Source organism: Carassius auratus, chromosome 46 (assembly GCF_003368295.1).
Source record: "Carassius auratus strain Wakin chromosome 46, ASM336829v1, whole genome shotgun sequence".
In the NCBI taxonomy this organism is placed as follows: domain Eukaryota; kingdom Metazoa; phylum Chordata; class Actinopteri; order Cypriniformes; family Cyprinidae; genus Carassius; species Carassius auratus.
The window spans coordinates 17,353,155-17,369,986 of NC_039288.1; the positions used below are offsets into that span (position 1 = coordinate 17,353,155).

At 36.1% G+C, this 16,832-nt stretch overlaps 2 protein-coding genes across 7 annotated transcripts in view; both read right to left on the bottom strand.

Annotated features, from left to right (window-relative positions):
• Positions 1–1,630: 1,630 nt before the first annotated feature.
• Positions 1,631–11,985, bottom strand: LOC113064413 (folylpolyglutamate synthase, mitochondrial-like). The gene is made up of 15 exons (XM_026235242.1): positions 11,527–11,985; positions 10,059–10,187; positions 7,071–7,124; positions 6,907–6,971; positions 6,376–6,490; positions 5,572–5,649; positions 5,257–5,318; positions 4,256–4,358; positions 4,109–4,186; positions 3,886–4,030; positions 3,735–3,812; positions 3,101–3,251; positions 2,790–2,865; positions 2,617–2,683; positions 1,631–2,194 (listed from the first exon to the last, which is right to left on the bottom strand). Exons 1-15 carry the CDS (start codon positions 11,671–11,673, stop codon positions 1,818–1,820), a joined length of 1,725 nt encoding a protein of 574 aa, XP_026091027.1. The 5' UTR covers positions 11,674–11,985; the 3' UTR covers positions 1,631–1,817.
• A 3,635-nt stretch (positions 11,986–15,620) lies between these two features.
• LOC113064412 (electrogenic sodium bicarbonate cotransporter 1-like) overlaps positions 15,621–16,832 on the bottom strand; it is a 45,173-nt gene continuing 43,961 nt past the window's right edge. For 2 of the 6 annotated variants that reach the window (XM_026235239.1, XM_026235237.1), the window contains one exon: positions 15,622–16,640. In XM_026235239.1, coding sequence (XP_026091024.1) covers positions 16,535–16,640 — 106 coding nt within the window. In that variant the 3' untranslated portion in view covers positions 15,622–16,534. Of the gene's footprint in view, positions 16,641–16,832 lie in introns of all 6 variants that reach the window. The other 4 variants (XM_026235240.1, XM_026235236.1, XM_026235241.1 and 1 more) reach the window with 4 other exon arrangements.

Genomic DNA, 16,832 nt, shown 5'->3' on the forward strand with positions numbered 1-16,832 from the left:
TATTTGAAAATACTACAATACATAAAATGCTACAAAAAATTAAGTCATATTTGACAGTCCATTTGTATACATCTCCAGTTCTGTAATGTATATACACACACACACACAAACATTTAACACATTTGGATTCACTATGAACGGATGTGGGCACCACAATGTTGACATGCTTTGAACATTGTTTTGCATCCACTTATGAATGTAAACTTTCCCGTGCATGTGTGAGAAATGACGCATTAAACTATTAGAGAACAGTGTTTTATAGGGGAAGTCGTGGCCTTATGGTTAGAGGGTTGGACTCCCAATCTAAGGGTTGTGGGTTCTAGTCTCGGGCCGGGTGGAATTGTGGGTGGGGGGAGTGCATGTACAGTTCTCTCTCCACCTTCAATACCACGACTTAGGTGCCCTTGAGCAAGGCATCGAACCCCCAACTGCTCCCCGGGCGCCGCAGCATAAATGGCTGCCCACTGCTCCGGGTGTGTGCTCACAGTGTGTGTGCGTGTGTTCACTGCTCTGTGTGTGTGCATTTCGGATGGGTTAAATGCAGAGCACAAATTCTGAGTATGGGTCACCATACTTGGCTGAATGTCACTTCACTTCACTTTCACTTTTTTTTTTTTATATATGGCCCAATTATTTCAGTTCAATACAAAAACACAAACACTGATGAACAGGCAACCTGACTTTATATTTCATGAATGGAAAAATCCAGTTAAAAACTTGAAAATTGTAGTGTAAAACAAATAAGCTTACACAGAAAATGAACTGAATGCAAGTACTTCTAATTAAAGTAACCCATTATAGTATTCGTAAACAGCTCAAGTAGATTCAGATTTATGTGCTTTTTACATAAACGGATGAACTAGTCCAATGCTTTTCAGGATACAGAATATTTCAAACATGATTTGCAGAAAACCTTCTAATACTGAACTGTTAAAGGAGTAGTTCACCCAAAAATGTACATTTGTTGACAGTTTTCTCACCCTCACGTCATCAAAGATGGTAGATGAGTTTGTTTCTTCATCAAAAAAAGATTTGGAGAAATGTATCATTACATCACTTGCTCACCAATGGATCCTCTGCAGTGAATGGGTGCCGTCAGCTGATAAAAACATCACAATAATCTACACCACTCCAGTTCGTCAGTTAACTTCTTGTGAAGTAAAACAAATCCATTATTATAAATAAATCCATCAAGACATTTTTCCTTGAAACCTGTATGGCTAAAAATATTATAGCTTTTTCCAGTGGAAAAAGTAATCTTGTCTGAATCAGGAGAGAAATATGCACAGATCAAGCATCGTTTACAAGCCAAAAGTTTTATAAATAATTATGTGGTTGGATTTTGATGCGAGAGGAAAGGCATGGACTTTTCCAAGGGAGGAAGTGTTATGGATTATGGATATTTTAGCTGAAAGCAATGGTTTAAAGTAAAAAGTGATGGATTTGTTTCTTACAAACACACAGCTTTTCACATCACAAAACATTAACTGATGGACTGGAGTTTTGTGGATTACTTGTGGACTTTTGTGATGTTTTTATCAGCTCTTTGGACTCTCATTCTGACGGCACCCATTCACTCCAGAGGATCCATCGGTGAGCAAGTGATGCAATGCTAAATTTCTCCAAATCTGATAAAAGAAACAAACTCCTCTACACCTTGGATGACCTGAGGATGAGTACATTTTCAGCAAATCTTTATTTTTTTACTTCATTCAACTACTCCTTTTAAGTACCGAAACAGAGGGTTCAGGCACTAGGTGGTGCTCTTGCTGCGTTTGGCAGGCGGTCTGACACTGCAGACACATGCATATGTCCTGTTACGAGTTTAAAGCAGGGTCCAAGTGTTTTAAAGCCCCTCCCACCAGGTGTAAACTACCTGTGATGAGGACGTGTATGCTTACAGCCTCTCGAAGTGGAGCAGCTTTCGCGTTTATGCTAGGTTTAAGGGGTATGACACATTTATTTGGGTCGGACAGAACAGAGTCTCTTCCCTGAGTGATCCACTGCAGGGCGCTGAGGATGCAGGGAAACACCAGTGTGTCGCTGTGTCTTTCTGCCACTAATGGCAAACCTCCTCCGATCAGAAGCTCCGCCTCTGGCTTCTCCTCCTGCCCATTCAGAATGCGCCAGCTCTGCTGGTTGTCCAAGCAACGCGTGAGCATGTTTTCCACGGAAACATTAAAGTTCTGTTGGTCTGAAAGATTACAGATGCTTTTATCCAAAGCTATAAATGTTTTTTATTGTATTTTTTTTTTAAATCAGTTTTTATGCTCCCTGGGAATGAAACCCACAAACTTTTGGGCTATGCTCTACCACTGAGCCACAGGAACAAAGATAGAGTAAATTAGCAAAATATCACTAAAGTTTCTACATTGCAAAAAAAAAAAAAAAAAACTACTTTGTAATGCAGCCTTCTAATCAAAATAAAATCAGATTTTTGCCAAAAGTTCATGCAACATGTGTTGTGTAGTTAGCACTCTTTACAGTTTCTAACAAAGACTTTGTTCCTGAACCACTTAAAACATCTATCATCGCCTCTTATTGATTGACTAGATCTCATATCATCATCTGCCTCTGGATCTCTTACACAGGACGATGACTGGAAGGATCTCTTACCTGCATTACAGGTCGCTATGGCCTCTGTGATGTTTGGACAGAACACAGCAAAGTCAAAGTGACAGGGCTAAAAGAAAAAGCAATCATTATAATACAAATAATACAAACAACCATGAGTCTGGTTAACTTAGTGCAGATTAATATGATTAAAAAGGTGTGAACTGATAACTCACTATGAGCAGTTTGAGCATAGCGGCACAGTCTCTCTCTCCTGTAGCGTTGAATAAGAGGACCCTCACCACCGTACCCCTACAAACACAGAGCATTAAACACCAACAAAAATTAACAACTGTCTGCTCCTGTCCATATTTACATTTATGCATTCAGCAGATGCTTTCATCCAAAGCGACTATACATTTTATCAGTTCACAAATTCCCTGGGAATTAAACCGATGACCTGGCGTTGATAATGAACGGTAAAGGCCATGCTCTACTGTCTGTGTTCCTGGCTCTGAATACAAATAAAAGACTAAGGTCTTCTCACCCAGTATTTTTCTCATGTTGTGGTGTGACTTCATTGAACCAGCGGACACAAGCCAGCATGCTTCGAGTAGTATGAGCTCCATCCAGGAAATACGTCACAGGACCGTGTTTTAGAGTTTGATTGCGCCCAGGCCACTCAGTCTCTGCAAGACCTGTGAAAACATATGTACACATACAAAAGCTGCAATTACTAAATCACTACGACTCTCATAAGATTTCTTCATGGGTAATAACCTCAAAATAAGTGTACTTAAAGTCACTTTGTATAAAAGTGACCAGAATAACTATGCTGTCTTCTAAAAGTCTAATTTTAAGGCAGCATCAAATGTATCCTTCATAGTAAAAAGGCTATACCAAAATGCCTTGCATTGAGAATACAGAGAACAATTAACCAAATCCATTGGGAGGCCTTAAAGTCCTTTATATGTAGACTTATATAACCACATAAATCACATGCCTGTTTCTTGCTTGTTGCTGCCTATATAGGCTATACTAAATCAATCAAAAAAAGTTCCATAAGGGTTAAAATGTTGTCTCAGAAGGTAGCTACCTATGAAGTCAGCATACATCAAGGCAGTTCACTAGGTTTCAGAACAGAGCTTTTAATTGGGCTGTATAGTGTGTAGTTTCTAGACCTTTGATCATTGTAGGACTAGGCTTGAACACTGGAGCTGAACTCACACCGCTGAACTCTACTGGAGATGACGCAGGATCTGAGGAACAAACAGCTGATTAAAAACACAAACAGATATGTGAACTAACCCACAGACCGTCAGAAACGCACACCTGTGAGGAAGTGTCTCTGCAGCCAGGTGTGTGAGAGCTGTAGAGCCAGAGAAGCATTACTGCGCTGATGGTGGCCAGCTAGACCCAAGCTGAGCAAACCCTCGCTCTCATACTCCTCCAGATCAGGACACACTGATAACGAACACTGAGAGGGAAACACAGAGCAATGTGAGCAAATTAGCTGCATTATGAATTGAATCTGTAGTATATTCATATTTCTCACCCCAGTTTCTTCTGCCCTCTCTTGAAGCACTTTCATCGGCCCGTCAGGTTGTTTGACTGTGAATGCAGGAACTCCTCGCTGCAATAAACACATTCAGTGAAAAACTTCCAACATGCAAAATTTCACACAACAGCCACAAATATTCACCTTGAAAATCCCTCCTTTCTGCCAAGCAATTTTCTCAATGGTGTCTCCCAGTATGCTGGTGTGATCTATCCCCAAAGAGGAGATACCACACACCCAGGGATGCCTGAAAAACAACAAGATTGCAACAAATTAATCCTCAATTACCTTCCAAGTGGAGTGTATCATTTCTGTGCAATTAGCAGCACCAAATACAATGATATATTTGATAAATGATAACGCAAAATAATGATTGTTTCAACACAAACTTCCTTCTAAATAGTTGTGATCTTGAAAAATCATAGATGTTACACACATCACCTTTAGCCATGTCACTTCATCCCTCGAAAACCTTTCCCATTTGGATACAGGATTTGTAGGTTAAATGGAAGAATGCACATGGAAAATCAGTGTTTATGCAACTTTGTCGTGAATTTCTGAAGGAATAGTTCACTTCAAAATTAAAATTAGCTGAAAATGCACTCACCCTCAGGTCATCCAAGATGTAAATGAGTTTGCACACATTCACTGCAGAGATCCAATGGTGAGCAAGTGATGTAATGTTACATTTCCCCAAATCTGTTCCACTGAACAAGCAAACTCATCTACATCTTGGATGGCCTGAGGGTGAATGAATTAGATTTTTTTTGTATGAACTACTGGAAAGGAAATTGTGTGTACCTAAAATAAATGTTTTTTTGAGTAAAGTTGTTATTATTGGCTCTTACTGAGAATAAGATCATATAAAATGCAGAGTGATTTCTTGATTTTCATGACTATTGCTTGGTTCATGTGGTCAGTCAGGATCAACTGACTGATAGAATCAACTAAACTCATGAAGAATGCTGATCAGTGATTGGTTGATATGAGAGGAATGTCCCGCTTGAGTTATGATAAGCCAGACGAACACTGTTTAATGGATGTCACACTAGAATAATGTGGCACAAAGAGAGTATTAGACACGCTACACTGAAGCAGACGAGAGGGAGACAGTAAAATCTCTCATTTGAATAGAGCTGTGATACCTGATAATATTGGTGCAGTCATAAGCTCCACCGATCCCAACCTCAATGACTGCCAAATCAACCTGCACAGAGGCAGAGACACAGACAGAGCGAGTTTTGGTCAAGGTTTATAATAAAAGACAAGTGTCAATGATCTTCAGACAAAATTATTAAACTTTGACATTGCTGATAACATAATAAAGTTCTAAACAAAACAGCAGTAGATCACTATCAAATGCTTGATCTGTGATCTCAAACACATGTGGTTTTCATTACAGGCTCAATTGTTGAAATAAAATTAATATTCATGTAAAGTAGATCAGCAATGTTGCTCACCTTCTCCTGCAGAAAGACATTAAAGGCCAAGATGGTGAGAAAGCGGAAATAAGCAGGCATGCTGCCGCCATGGGCATCCTGAAAGGTTGAACACAAAATCAAAAGTTTGTCTTTGATTATTACTCGTATCACGCCATTAATGAAGGATACATGGATGTAGATGTTCAAAGAGACATTTGAACAAAAGCCACGGTCTCCTTCCTCACATGATTGGCATGCTGTTGCGATTATCCAGTCACATGGGCAGATGCCTCACATTTACACTTAACACAATTAACATTGAACAGATGCAAACATGGTTGAGCAGCCAGTGTGAAACATGCACTTCTTTCATGGGAATTAAAGCCTTGGAGCTCAAGACATAGAGAAACAAACCAGATCATTGTTTAAAGCTACCACTAAGTTCAGAAATGCAGAAGTAAACCTTCCTCAGAAGTGAAAAGCTTGGACAGGAACATATTCACCCACAGCAGCGAATAAAGGAATTACATTTTTTTTTTCCTGAAGGTTTCATGCATCCAAAAGCATTCATAAATCTATAAATGCAATTATTAATACATGCAAACATTAATATATCCATATCACAATCACTATTGTGTTTGGCTAAGCTCCACATATCAGCATATTTCACACTGTCATCATATGTTACATGTTCAGGATTGTGTCATAACATCATGATTTATGACGGAGCCATTTAGTTTTCATAAATGGACTGGTATAAAAACAACTTGGGAAGATGTTTGACTAGTGAATGTCATAGAATGCCTACATTGCATATTGACTTAAAAATACCATCCATCTCACCTTCGTCTCCTCCAGTCGACAATACACCTGCCAGAAGTATTTGGTGAACAGCTCTTTTCCTATTGGCTGCCCGTTGATTCGGATTCGCTCTCTCACTTGCACCAAATGAGGTGAACTAAAAAGAGGATACAGAAAACAAACAACACACAAATCAAGCTACACAATAAAGATAACACAGAGAATGTAAAGACTTTACTACAGTGTTTGTTTAAGCCCCAAAAGGTCTTCTGTGAACAATGGTCAATGATTATGTAAATCATTAAGCTTGAGCTAAAGTTCAATAAAACCTAGGACAGACTGATTACATCATTTGCATGGTAATACTGAAGTGACACAGCTTTCCTTGTTATTCAGAGAGCTGGTTTATTGAAAGTTCAGCATGAACTTGCATGCATGTGCATGCATGAATAAACGGTGGAGTTGTCTGACATTAACACCGATTTAAAAACCCTGCTGCTCCCACAATCACTACAGAATAACTGTAAACTCATTCATCTTCAAATACTGAATTATTTTGACCGTTTGTAATACCTGTAGAATCCAGTCCGGAAGCCATACTTTCTCAAAATCTGTTCTGTAAAGGCACACGTTGAACCCTAAAAATAAATAAATAAATAAATAAATATATTAATTCGGCATTTCGTTCAACTTTTATAACCTGATTCAGTGTTTAATTGCTCTGTGAACTGGCTTACCTTTCCTTTTGTTCCAGTCACATGAATAATATTAAGACGATCAAGTTCTTCTGCCTGAGGACACATCAGACAGGACACATCAGCACATTTTGAATGATTATTTACAAAATAACACATTGAGACAAGGAACAACTTGTTTTCACAAAGTGATGATGATGCTGATGTGCGGTAACAGTTAAGCATATGTTTAGTATTTACGATGGCAATAAAAATGTTTTCAAATTTTGCAATCATAATTGCTATACAGTTTTAATAATTTGTAATATTTTGAGTCTTTTGTTCTTAATTAATTTGTTAAATAATGTAAAGCGGTTAGGCTCACCGTTCACTTGCTAAGAATCATATCTTTTGTTTTGTGCCTGCCGAAGTGCAAAAAAATAAATAAATACATAAATAAAAATAAAGAGGAAATATTTAAACAAAATTAAGTACTTTTCATTTATACTGTATTTAATTCTCTGGATTTGTCCAAGTTTAGGCATTACCACATTATTATTTAATATACAAAAATATACAAAGACTAAAACAAGAAATGTAAAAGTAGCTCAGTTTGAATAGTTAATTACAAAAACATTTAAATACAGTAATTTACGTAACAATTTTTTTTTTCAACAAATCAAAATGAGAAAGAAATGGGGATGGAATGGTTCGCAAAAAAAATTAAACTTTATGGTTCTCCACACATGGTTCGGAACGAGCTAGGACCACGGTTCAACATAAATTTGACAAGCATCTGTAATATGGTTTTCAATAAATAACACATAAAACAGACCGGGTTCGGCTAATGTGTTTCTGTTGATGGATGTGCATTCTGGTTTCCCAGACATTATAATAAGTTTTAAAAAAAAACATGGACAAACCATTGACTCTCTGTTCAATGCGAATGCCATATGCTGGAATATTCTGTCATTACATCTAGCGTTGTCTAAAGACCCGGTACTTTGTTACCAAGTTGGTACTAAAACAATGAAAATGTCACGGTATCAGGTTTCTTTAAGTTCCGGTGGTACCGAGTGCCCGGTCAACCCAGTTCTTGATGCATACAATGCTATGATTGCTGCAAAGCAGAAAATGCAAACTGAATCTCAAAATCCAGTCATGAAAATGAAACTTACATCTTAATATGGACAGTAATGGAATTTGTCAAAGTTAGCATAAATTAACCAAATCAAATCTCCATATGGACCAGTATCTGTAAATGTTAAGCCGCAAAAGTTGGTTGAAATATGAATCCTGCATGTTCTGCGCATCTCTATGTGAATGAATGAATGGCAGAGACGTGCGGGTTAGTTTACTACATATACTGAAGCGCATGACGCTTGCAGTGATTTCAGCATTTGCCATCTCAATGAGGACATAAATACATAAACAACATCACCAGAACTGTTCTGAGTCACTTCACAAGCATTTTACCATTTCATTTGAGTAAAACCAGTGTCAAAATAAAAGTAGCCCTTCCAAATTTTGTTAAATGTCAGAATTGAGCGAGTTTTGTGTGTATGAATTTGTATGTATTTTTTTATAACTTTCATCAAAGTCAAAAGTACACATCTCTTCTTACTCTTCTTACATTACTCTTCTTTAGTATTTGGTAAAATCGCCCCGAAATGGTTTAACTTGAGCCAAATGTTTTGGGTATCCTTCCACAAGCGTTCTACAATAGTTTGCTGGAATTTTGGCCCACTCCTCTTGACAGAACTGGTTCAGGTTTGTAGGCCTTCTTGCTCACTCTCGCCTTTTCAGATTTTTGTCCCCATGTGGAGTTGCAAACTGTAGTCTGGCAATTTTTATGGTGGTTTTGAAGTAATGGCTTTCTCCTCCCATAGTTACCCTTCAGCTCATGGTGGTACAGGACTCAACATGGTCTTAGCAGTTTCAGCCAGCATCTTCACAAGGTCTTTTGCTGTTGTCCTGGGGTTGATTCGCACATTTCGCACCAAAAAAACGTTCCTCTCTGGGACTCAGAATCGGTCTCCTTCTTGAGTGTAATGGTTGTACATTGCCATGTTTTTTATACTTGCTTATTATTGTCTAAACGGATGAACGTGGGACCTTCAGGCATCTGGAAATTGCACCTAAGGATAAGCCACTCTTGTGGAGGTCCACAATTATTTTTCTTGATGTCTTGGTTGATTTAACTTGATTTTCCCATAATATCAAAAAAAGAGGCTCTGTGTTTGAGGTCTGCCTTTATATGCATCCACAGGAGTGCCACCAATTAACTCAAATGGAATCCATTAACGATCAAAAGCTTCATAAGCTCAGAATGGAATCATCTGGAGTTTTCAATAAACTTAGTGCATGTATATTTTTGACTTTGATGAAAGTGATAAGAAAAATAGATAAAAATTCCCCCTTGTTCATTTCTGACATTTAACAAATGCAAAAAAAAATTATATTTATTGATCTAAAACAGAAAAAGTTTACACTGATTTAAAGTTAAAGAAAAAAAGAGTGTGTGTTTTTCTGATGCGTATGTAAAGATTATTCTTATTGTCTTTGTTTTTATTTGACAGTACAGTTTTTCCCTAAACATATCACATACCAAACCATCCTGAAACAGTGAATCTGAAACCATGATACAAACCGAACCGTGAGTAAGTTGAACCGTTCCACTCCTAGAAAAAGAACTAATTTTCACTAATACAGAACTCACTTATGTTTTTTTGTCCATCAAGTTAAAATTTAATGACACTGAAATTAAAAAATGTCAATAATGTTTACAAAATAGTGACTTAATTCATTAAAACACTTTTTTTCCAATACAGAAATTGTATATTATCCACTCACAGATCTCTTAAACGGCCAAGGATGAATATATACTGGCTGTGACTGATATCAAAATAACAGCAGAGTTATCTAAATAAATAGTGGTCCATCTGTTGTTTGTACAGTTTCTGTGATATAAAATCACTCATACAGTGACAGTATGATTTTGGTCATGCCGTCCACCCCATCATGATTATTTCAGTGTTGTGAAGCCGATACCTTGAGTCCTGCCCGCTGAAGGAAGCCTCTCATGGCCTGCAGCTGGAGCTGAGGATGTCCTCTCTCTCTCTTCACCTGCTCCAGTGCGCTGGCGTTCGTCTGGAGGGTGTTGAGCGTGCAAACCGCATCCTGGAAGACATTCATAATGCTATAACATCTCAAGACTTCATGTCATCTCAAACAATAGCTCTGAAGCTCATGATACATCCAATCCTGAGTGCTGGAAGTAATTCTGAGCTGATATTCAGATAAAATGTCCATGTAAAGCTCTAAACTCTTATATACTCTTTCATAATATTTAGTTAATGTTTAACCAGAATATCTGGTTCATGTAGAAAAATCATATTACAACTGGCAAATGAAACTAAATATGCCTTATTTCTGAATGTTTTGGTTGGTTTGTGGAAGTGATCAGACGAATCATAGATGGCAAAATATATTGCACTTATTAACGAAACAGAACATGCTTGACTAGCAAAGTAAGATGAGGTTAATTTAGTCCTGACACCATAAAAATTCATGGGAAATTTCAGAAAAAAGTAAAATAAAAATTGTGAACAGTTTAATAAATGTGAATATTAAAACACTTTCATTAAGATAACTTCGATTCTACTACTATTCTACATTTTTACATAACATAAAATATGCAAAGCATTAATTGTTTTAATGAACTGTCTATTTAATGTAAATGCAAATGATTACACCAATTTATCCAATTTCTATTAACAATTAGTCAGATTTTACCTCTACTTAATTAAATGTCATTTAATTCTCTCATAAATATATTACACATAATAATATTAAACATAAACATAATGATACAATAAGCTTAATGAATGAAATGGAGATCTTCCCTTCTTACACTCATATATTTAATCCTCAATTATGCTGCCTGAGCACATGTCCTTTAATAAAGTATAATAACTAGCATCTATTTTATGTTAATAGTTCATAATTACTAGTAAATAATCCAATTTTGACTTATTTACACAATTATACAATACATACTAGAACTAAGTTACATGTTTTACATGTCTTTGCTATCATCCAAACAGTGACAACGTTCTATTCATTTGTTATTGGTAACAACTTGTAACAGTTGCTTGTAACTAAGTTACTGGGAAAGTGAACAGAAGCAAACAAATACGTAGTATATCATAAATAAGTGCGAACAGAATTAAGTCATGCGTAAATGCTTGCTATTGGAATATCTGTTGGACTCAGTGTGGAATACACTTGATCTCACGTGCGCACATTACGCGGAAAAAAATTTGCCGCTCTTTGATTTTAAACTCTAACGGCTGATGTAACGATCGTCACAGATGAATCATCCACGTTCGCTGGATGGATTTACGGCGTAATTTCAACCGAGCCCAAAAATAAAACCAGTCCAAATAAAAGTGCAAAAACTCAACAGTCATTATTAATAATTTCATACAATCGCGTAACATGTGGATGCATGCTTTACCTGATAATCCATTCTTCGGAAGCGCGGAGCAGTTTTAGTACTCGAGAACTTCACTGACAGCTCGGCGATTTTGGTCCAGTGTCGGTTACGCGCGGAGGCTTCGGTACACGCGCGTAAACGCTCCAGCATGCGGGACACACGCAGCATGGTGACCCGGAAAGTGCAGGAAGCAGCTCCAAATTTGGTGAGTTTTCCTGTCAATATGGTACTCTGGCGTCATGCCACGCCTCCTTCCTTACCGTACAGATTTCACAACTGTGTACTTTCGCCAGTGCGAGTGACAACAATTTAGTGTATTCACCTCCTGTTTTAACCAGGCTGCGCATTCATGAGCTCAGAGAAATGCACCGCGCTGCAAGGGTTCATGTTATAAATCTGGATTTCTCTGGGCTGCCATGCAGTGCTGCTATTAAACGCTTCCCAAGTGTCAGCTGTCGAGAGCCAGCAAGAACGTACGTAGTACTGCGCATGCGCGGTCTCGGTTATAAAGCAGCACCGCCACCTACTGGACAGAAATGATATCAATCAGCTCTGATATCAAGTTTGATTGAGCTTTGTAGTTTTTTATGTTTATTTTTTAATAACATTTATTTTCTCATTAGCAATTATAGTTTATTAATTAATTCATTCGGTTCATCAACAATATGATAATTTAAATCATTAAAACATAAAGATTGGAAGGAAACGTAACTGCTTCAATTTTTTTTTTAATTGAAATAACATTCATTTTGTTAATTTGATTAACAAATTGTAATTTTACATTTATTATTTAAATTGAATATTTAATTGAATTAACACATTATTTTTATTAGTTAATCAAATTAAATACTAAACTATTTTAACATTTTAAATTAAAATCAAACTTAAAAAAATCAAATCAAAATTAATTAACATTAATGTATAATAGTATTCACAATCAGGGCACAAAGTGTACAATCAGATCAAATAATTAAACTAATTAAAACGATTTCGTTTTAAATAATAACAGGCTTTGAAGCAATTTTGACAATCTCTTCTGCAGTTTTGCTAAATGGCCACTAGATGTCGCGAGAAGACTGTGGTTGATCCTGTGATACCACTTTAAGTGTTTAGGCAACATTTTCTCAACAACTTTCCTGAGAAGAAAAGTTTTCATTTCCATCTGATCACTGTAAATAATCAGCTTGTACCATAGATTTTAAAGAATAATCAAATTGACTTTTCAGGTCATTTTAAGTTTAATTACATGAAACTGACTTTAAAATATTGAGTTAAATGTCATATTACTTAAAAAGAAAAAAGTTTTAACTGGTTAAATTAATTCTGATGGTCGATGCTTGACTCATTGATCACAATCTTTTAGAAGGCTGAACTTTGTTAAATAGCTACAATACTGTTTTGTAAAGTCTCTTAGTGGTGTGAGTAATAGAAGTTAATTATAAAGCTAATAAAATATTTTCTTACTGAAAATGTTTTATGATTGATTTAACATATGAAAGCTCATTTAAAGGTTCCTGGCTCGATCTCATAGATCTTACTCATTGTTATAAAGTGACACATGGGTTAATAGAGCAGACGTGCGTTTGCTTACATCCCATAACTAGTAAACGACAGAGAAGGGGAAATTCGTGAGAAAGGCCACATATCAGGAGATGATTAAAGAAACTACTAACGACAACGTATTAAAGTTGTCCAAGCATATGATGATATTTAGTCCAGACTCCAGTGTGACGACAATCTGTTTGGACTCAAATCCAATACCGCGATGAGATCCTGAATCACTGAAATGGAAAATATGTGAATTTCAGCTCTGGTTATCTTCTTGGAAGATGCTTGTGTGGTGATAGTGAGCAATTTAGATGTTGACCAGTCATTCTGCCTTTTATCCACATGTAAACACGATTTATCTCAGTGAAACATGTGTGTGAAAACGATCACGGGGAGGTTAGATTTCAAGATTTGGTCAGAGAAGTGCAAGAAATGGGAAAACAGTATTATGTTGGATTTGGAGAGGTAAAGGCATGAGTTGAAGACTAGAACAAAGTGTCTCTGACCTCTGGGCTTTTATTCAGATTAGACCCAGATTCCCATTTCAGGTTCTGTTACATAGAGATGTTTGGCTTTGTCCTGCAGCATTTTGACCTCAGAGGAAGAATTGGAAAGGTTTTTTCAGGTAATTAGTAGGTAACAAGTGTTTTCATCTGAATATAGGTACATACTGTTCATTTATAAACTTGAATGTATTAATTGAATTCATCATACTTTAAATGGGTAGATGTTATTTTGATTTTAACCGTCTGGTGTTGTTCAGACAAAAAAATAAAAAAAATCGCTACTCCGTTGGAATGTTACGAAACTCGATGGCTTTTATGTCAGTCGCTATGTGACTACAAAAAAATAAATAAATACATGAATAAAAAATCTTGGAAAAAGCTAAATGGCCATTTAAAAAAAAAAAAGATTTGTGTTGCTCGTTGTCAAATATCACTGCCATTGGAAATTAATGAAAGAAAAAAAGAATAAAAAAAGTTCTTTTTTTGTAATTATATTGCATTTTTTGCATTTACAATCTACAGATTATTCACAATTCAAAAAAAGTGCACAGCAATGAAAGGTTGACACTCTAAAATAGAGAGTGCAAAACAGACACACATGAACTAGTGTATGTTTTTGCATATGCATGAAATTTAATCAATACTTCAACCACAATGCAGTAAAAACACAGACACCAAAGAAGGGGTTACACACTAAAACATCAAGAGTACAAAACACACACACACACACACACACACACACAAATGAACTGGTGTGGCTGTAACAATATCAGTGAATCAATGACGTGACATTCAGCCAAGTATGGTGACCCATACTCAGAATTCATGCTCTGCATTTAACCCATCCAAAGTAGTGCACACACACGGCAGTGAACACACACACACACACGCACTGTGAACACACACCCAGAGTTAGGTATAAAAGCTCATTTGAATGCATCAGACACCAGAATGAGGTTTAATAATTGCTTTAATTTGCCCATCGCCTCACAGTGCTACAGAGTGATTCCCTTTTACAGAACAGCAATCAGCTGTTAATCTCATTATTGCCTGTAGCGTCACTTATAATCACAGAGAGTAAGACAGCTTTCAGAAGAGGAGGACAATAAATAATCTCAATAGATTTTGAAAAACAGCATCTAAAACAAGATTTATGACAAAATATCATGCATCTAACTAAAAAAGTTTAGTCCTTGAAAATGCACAAGCAATTTGATCAATCAAAAGAAAAGGAAGACATTATTGATTAGCGATGATGAACAGATCCATGTATAAACACTGACTTATGTCTCTATATTCAAGTTTTAATGACTGAACAGTTTATATATATATATATATATATATATATATATATATATATATATATATATATATATAATGATATTTCAAAAAATATTCTAAACCAGATTTTCTTACTGAAATATCCTTGTGCTGAATGAAAGGGAAAATGATAAATGATCTGTCTTAATGGCAGCTTTTAAGTTCCCACAAACACACACACACACACACACACACAAACAAGGACATTTGCGTATTGCTGTCACTTGGTGCAGCTGTTCCACATTAAATCTCATTTATTGATTCCTTACACCTCTCAACGTTTCATCTCAGTATAAAAGACGTCACTATCTACACCATTACTTCTTTAAAAAAAAAAAAAAAGTATAATAAAAATATCCAGGTAATAAAATCACCATAAATCAACTGCTTCATAGTAAATACATTAAACGCAATCACATTGAAAGTGTCCGTCCTGTTACGGATTGTCATTTATGAAGAAACGGATCTGGAGTTCACACAAGGGCAGAGGGAATTTCATAGTCAAGAACATCCAGCGCGGTTCCCGGTCTTCCCGTCACGTGACTTTAAGATAGCCGTTGACAACCGTTTCATACTGCATAGAGAAATGCTTCACTCAAACACAAGAGTGCCTGGCACCTACTGTCCATCATAAGAGGTAGAACTAGAAAATAATATTCATATCGAGTGTTTCCCACTTTCTGAAGTGTCTTGTTAAGAACGGGAACGATTGTCTGTCTTTAAAACCAGAGAAAGATTGTCTGTCTTTAAAACCAGAGTTTCCCATATTGGGAAAGTTACGGCCACCATTGTGGTTAAGTAGTAATACACACTTAAATTCACTTCTAAAAGACTAAAGGTTTGAGTCAAAGAAAACTATGGCCCTTTTATGCAATAAATAAAAGGTAATTGCAGTATTTTAGCTCATGTTGCTCTTTAAAATCTCACAAATCTGACATTATTTTCTCAGAATTGAGAGATTTAAACTGAATTCTGAGAATAAAAGTCACAATTGTAAACTATAATCTCTGAATTTCAAGAAAAAAGTTTATATCTCACAATTTTGACTTTTCTCTCAGAATTTTAAGTTTAAATCTCAGGATTGAAGGAAAAAAAGAAGAGTGAAATAATTTGCAATGACAGTTTCTATTTTTTAAATTCTGTAGCTTCCATAGAACACAGAATATGTTCATTGATAATGTTCCTTTGAATGAAGTGCAGTTATTTGGCCAAAAGAAAACTCAAACCTCAAGTTTGTTTTGTTTTATACCTTATTTGTTTCTACAATATTAAGATTGATTATGACATAATTCTGATATGCTTTCGGTTTAATAAAATATGGTTATAAAAATGTAAAAATAATTAACGGGGGAAAAAATCAGTCTGGACCCAGAACCAAAAAAAATAAATCAATAACAAAAATACTTTTTCCCCCCAACTTTGCAACAGTAACGAAACCAAAACGTCAGAAGAACATATTGAGGAGCTAAAAAACTCAATAAAGTTTTTAAAAAATAACTCTTTGGTAAAGTTTGTTTGTGCAGCTATTGGTTGTAGTGTTTAAATACCACTTGTCCTTTTTTTGTGACTTTAAATAGAAACATTCTAACAAAGTTGTTTTTGTTCAGCTGAATGACCAAACCATCATCTGGACCTAATAGTGTTTTCAGGAGTGTTTAAAGGGACGTTTCGGAGGACGTTTTCCAGAAGAATCTGTTATTGTCTGTGTCCAAATCAATTCTGATCTGAGGCACCATCTTCTTAAAGGGGTTTAAATCCTGACTAGGAGAAACCAAAAGAGAGAGCTTTTAGAGATGATTACAAACACATAGCTCATAGGCATGCATTTAATGCTAATGGATTGGTTTGCCAATGCATTTCAGAGATTTGACTAAAATTAAGACTAAAATAACATGGTAAATATGCACCATAAAGCAGCCAGAGCCGGCATAGATCTCATGCTGATATAAGATA

Bases quoted from the DNA above. Each gene is read 5' to 3' on its own strand.
- LOC113064413 (XM_026235242.1), bottom strand. From the start codon at position 11,673: ATGCTGCGTGTGTCCCGCATGCTGGAGCGTTTACGCGCGTGTACCGAA. The intron at 6,972-7,070 runs GTAAGCCAGTTC...ATTTATTTTTAG, and splicing joins TGACTGGAACAAAAGGAAAG to GGTTCAACGTGTGCCTTTAC. The intron at 2,195-2,616 runs GTAAGAGATCCT...GTAATCTTTCAG, and splicing joins CATAGCGACCTGTAATGCAG to ACCAACAGAACTTTAATGTT.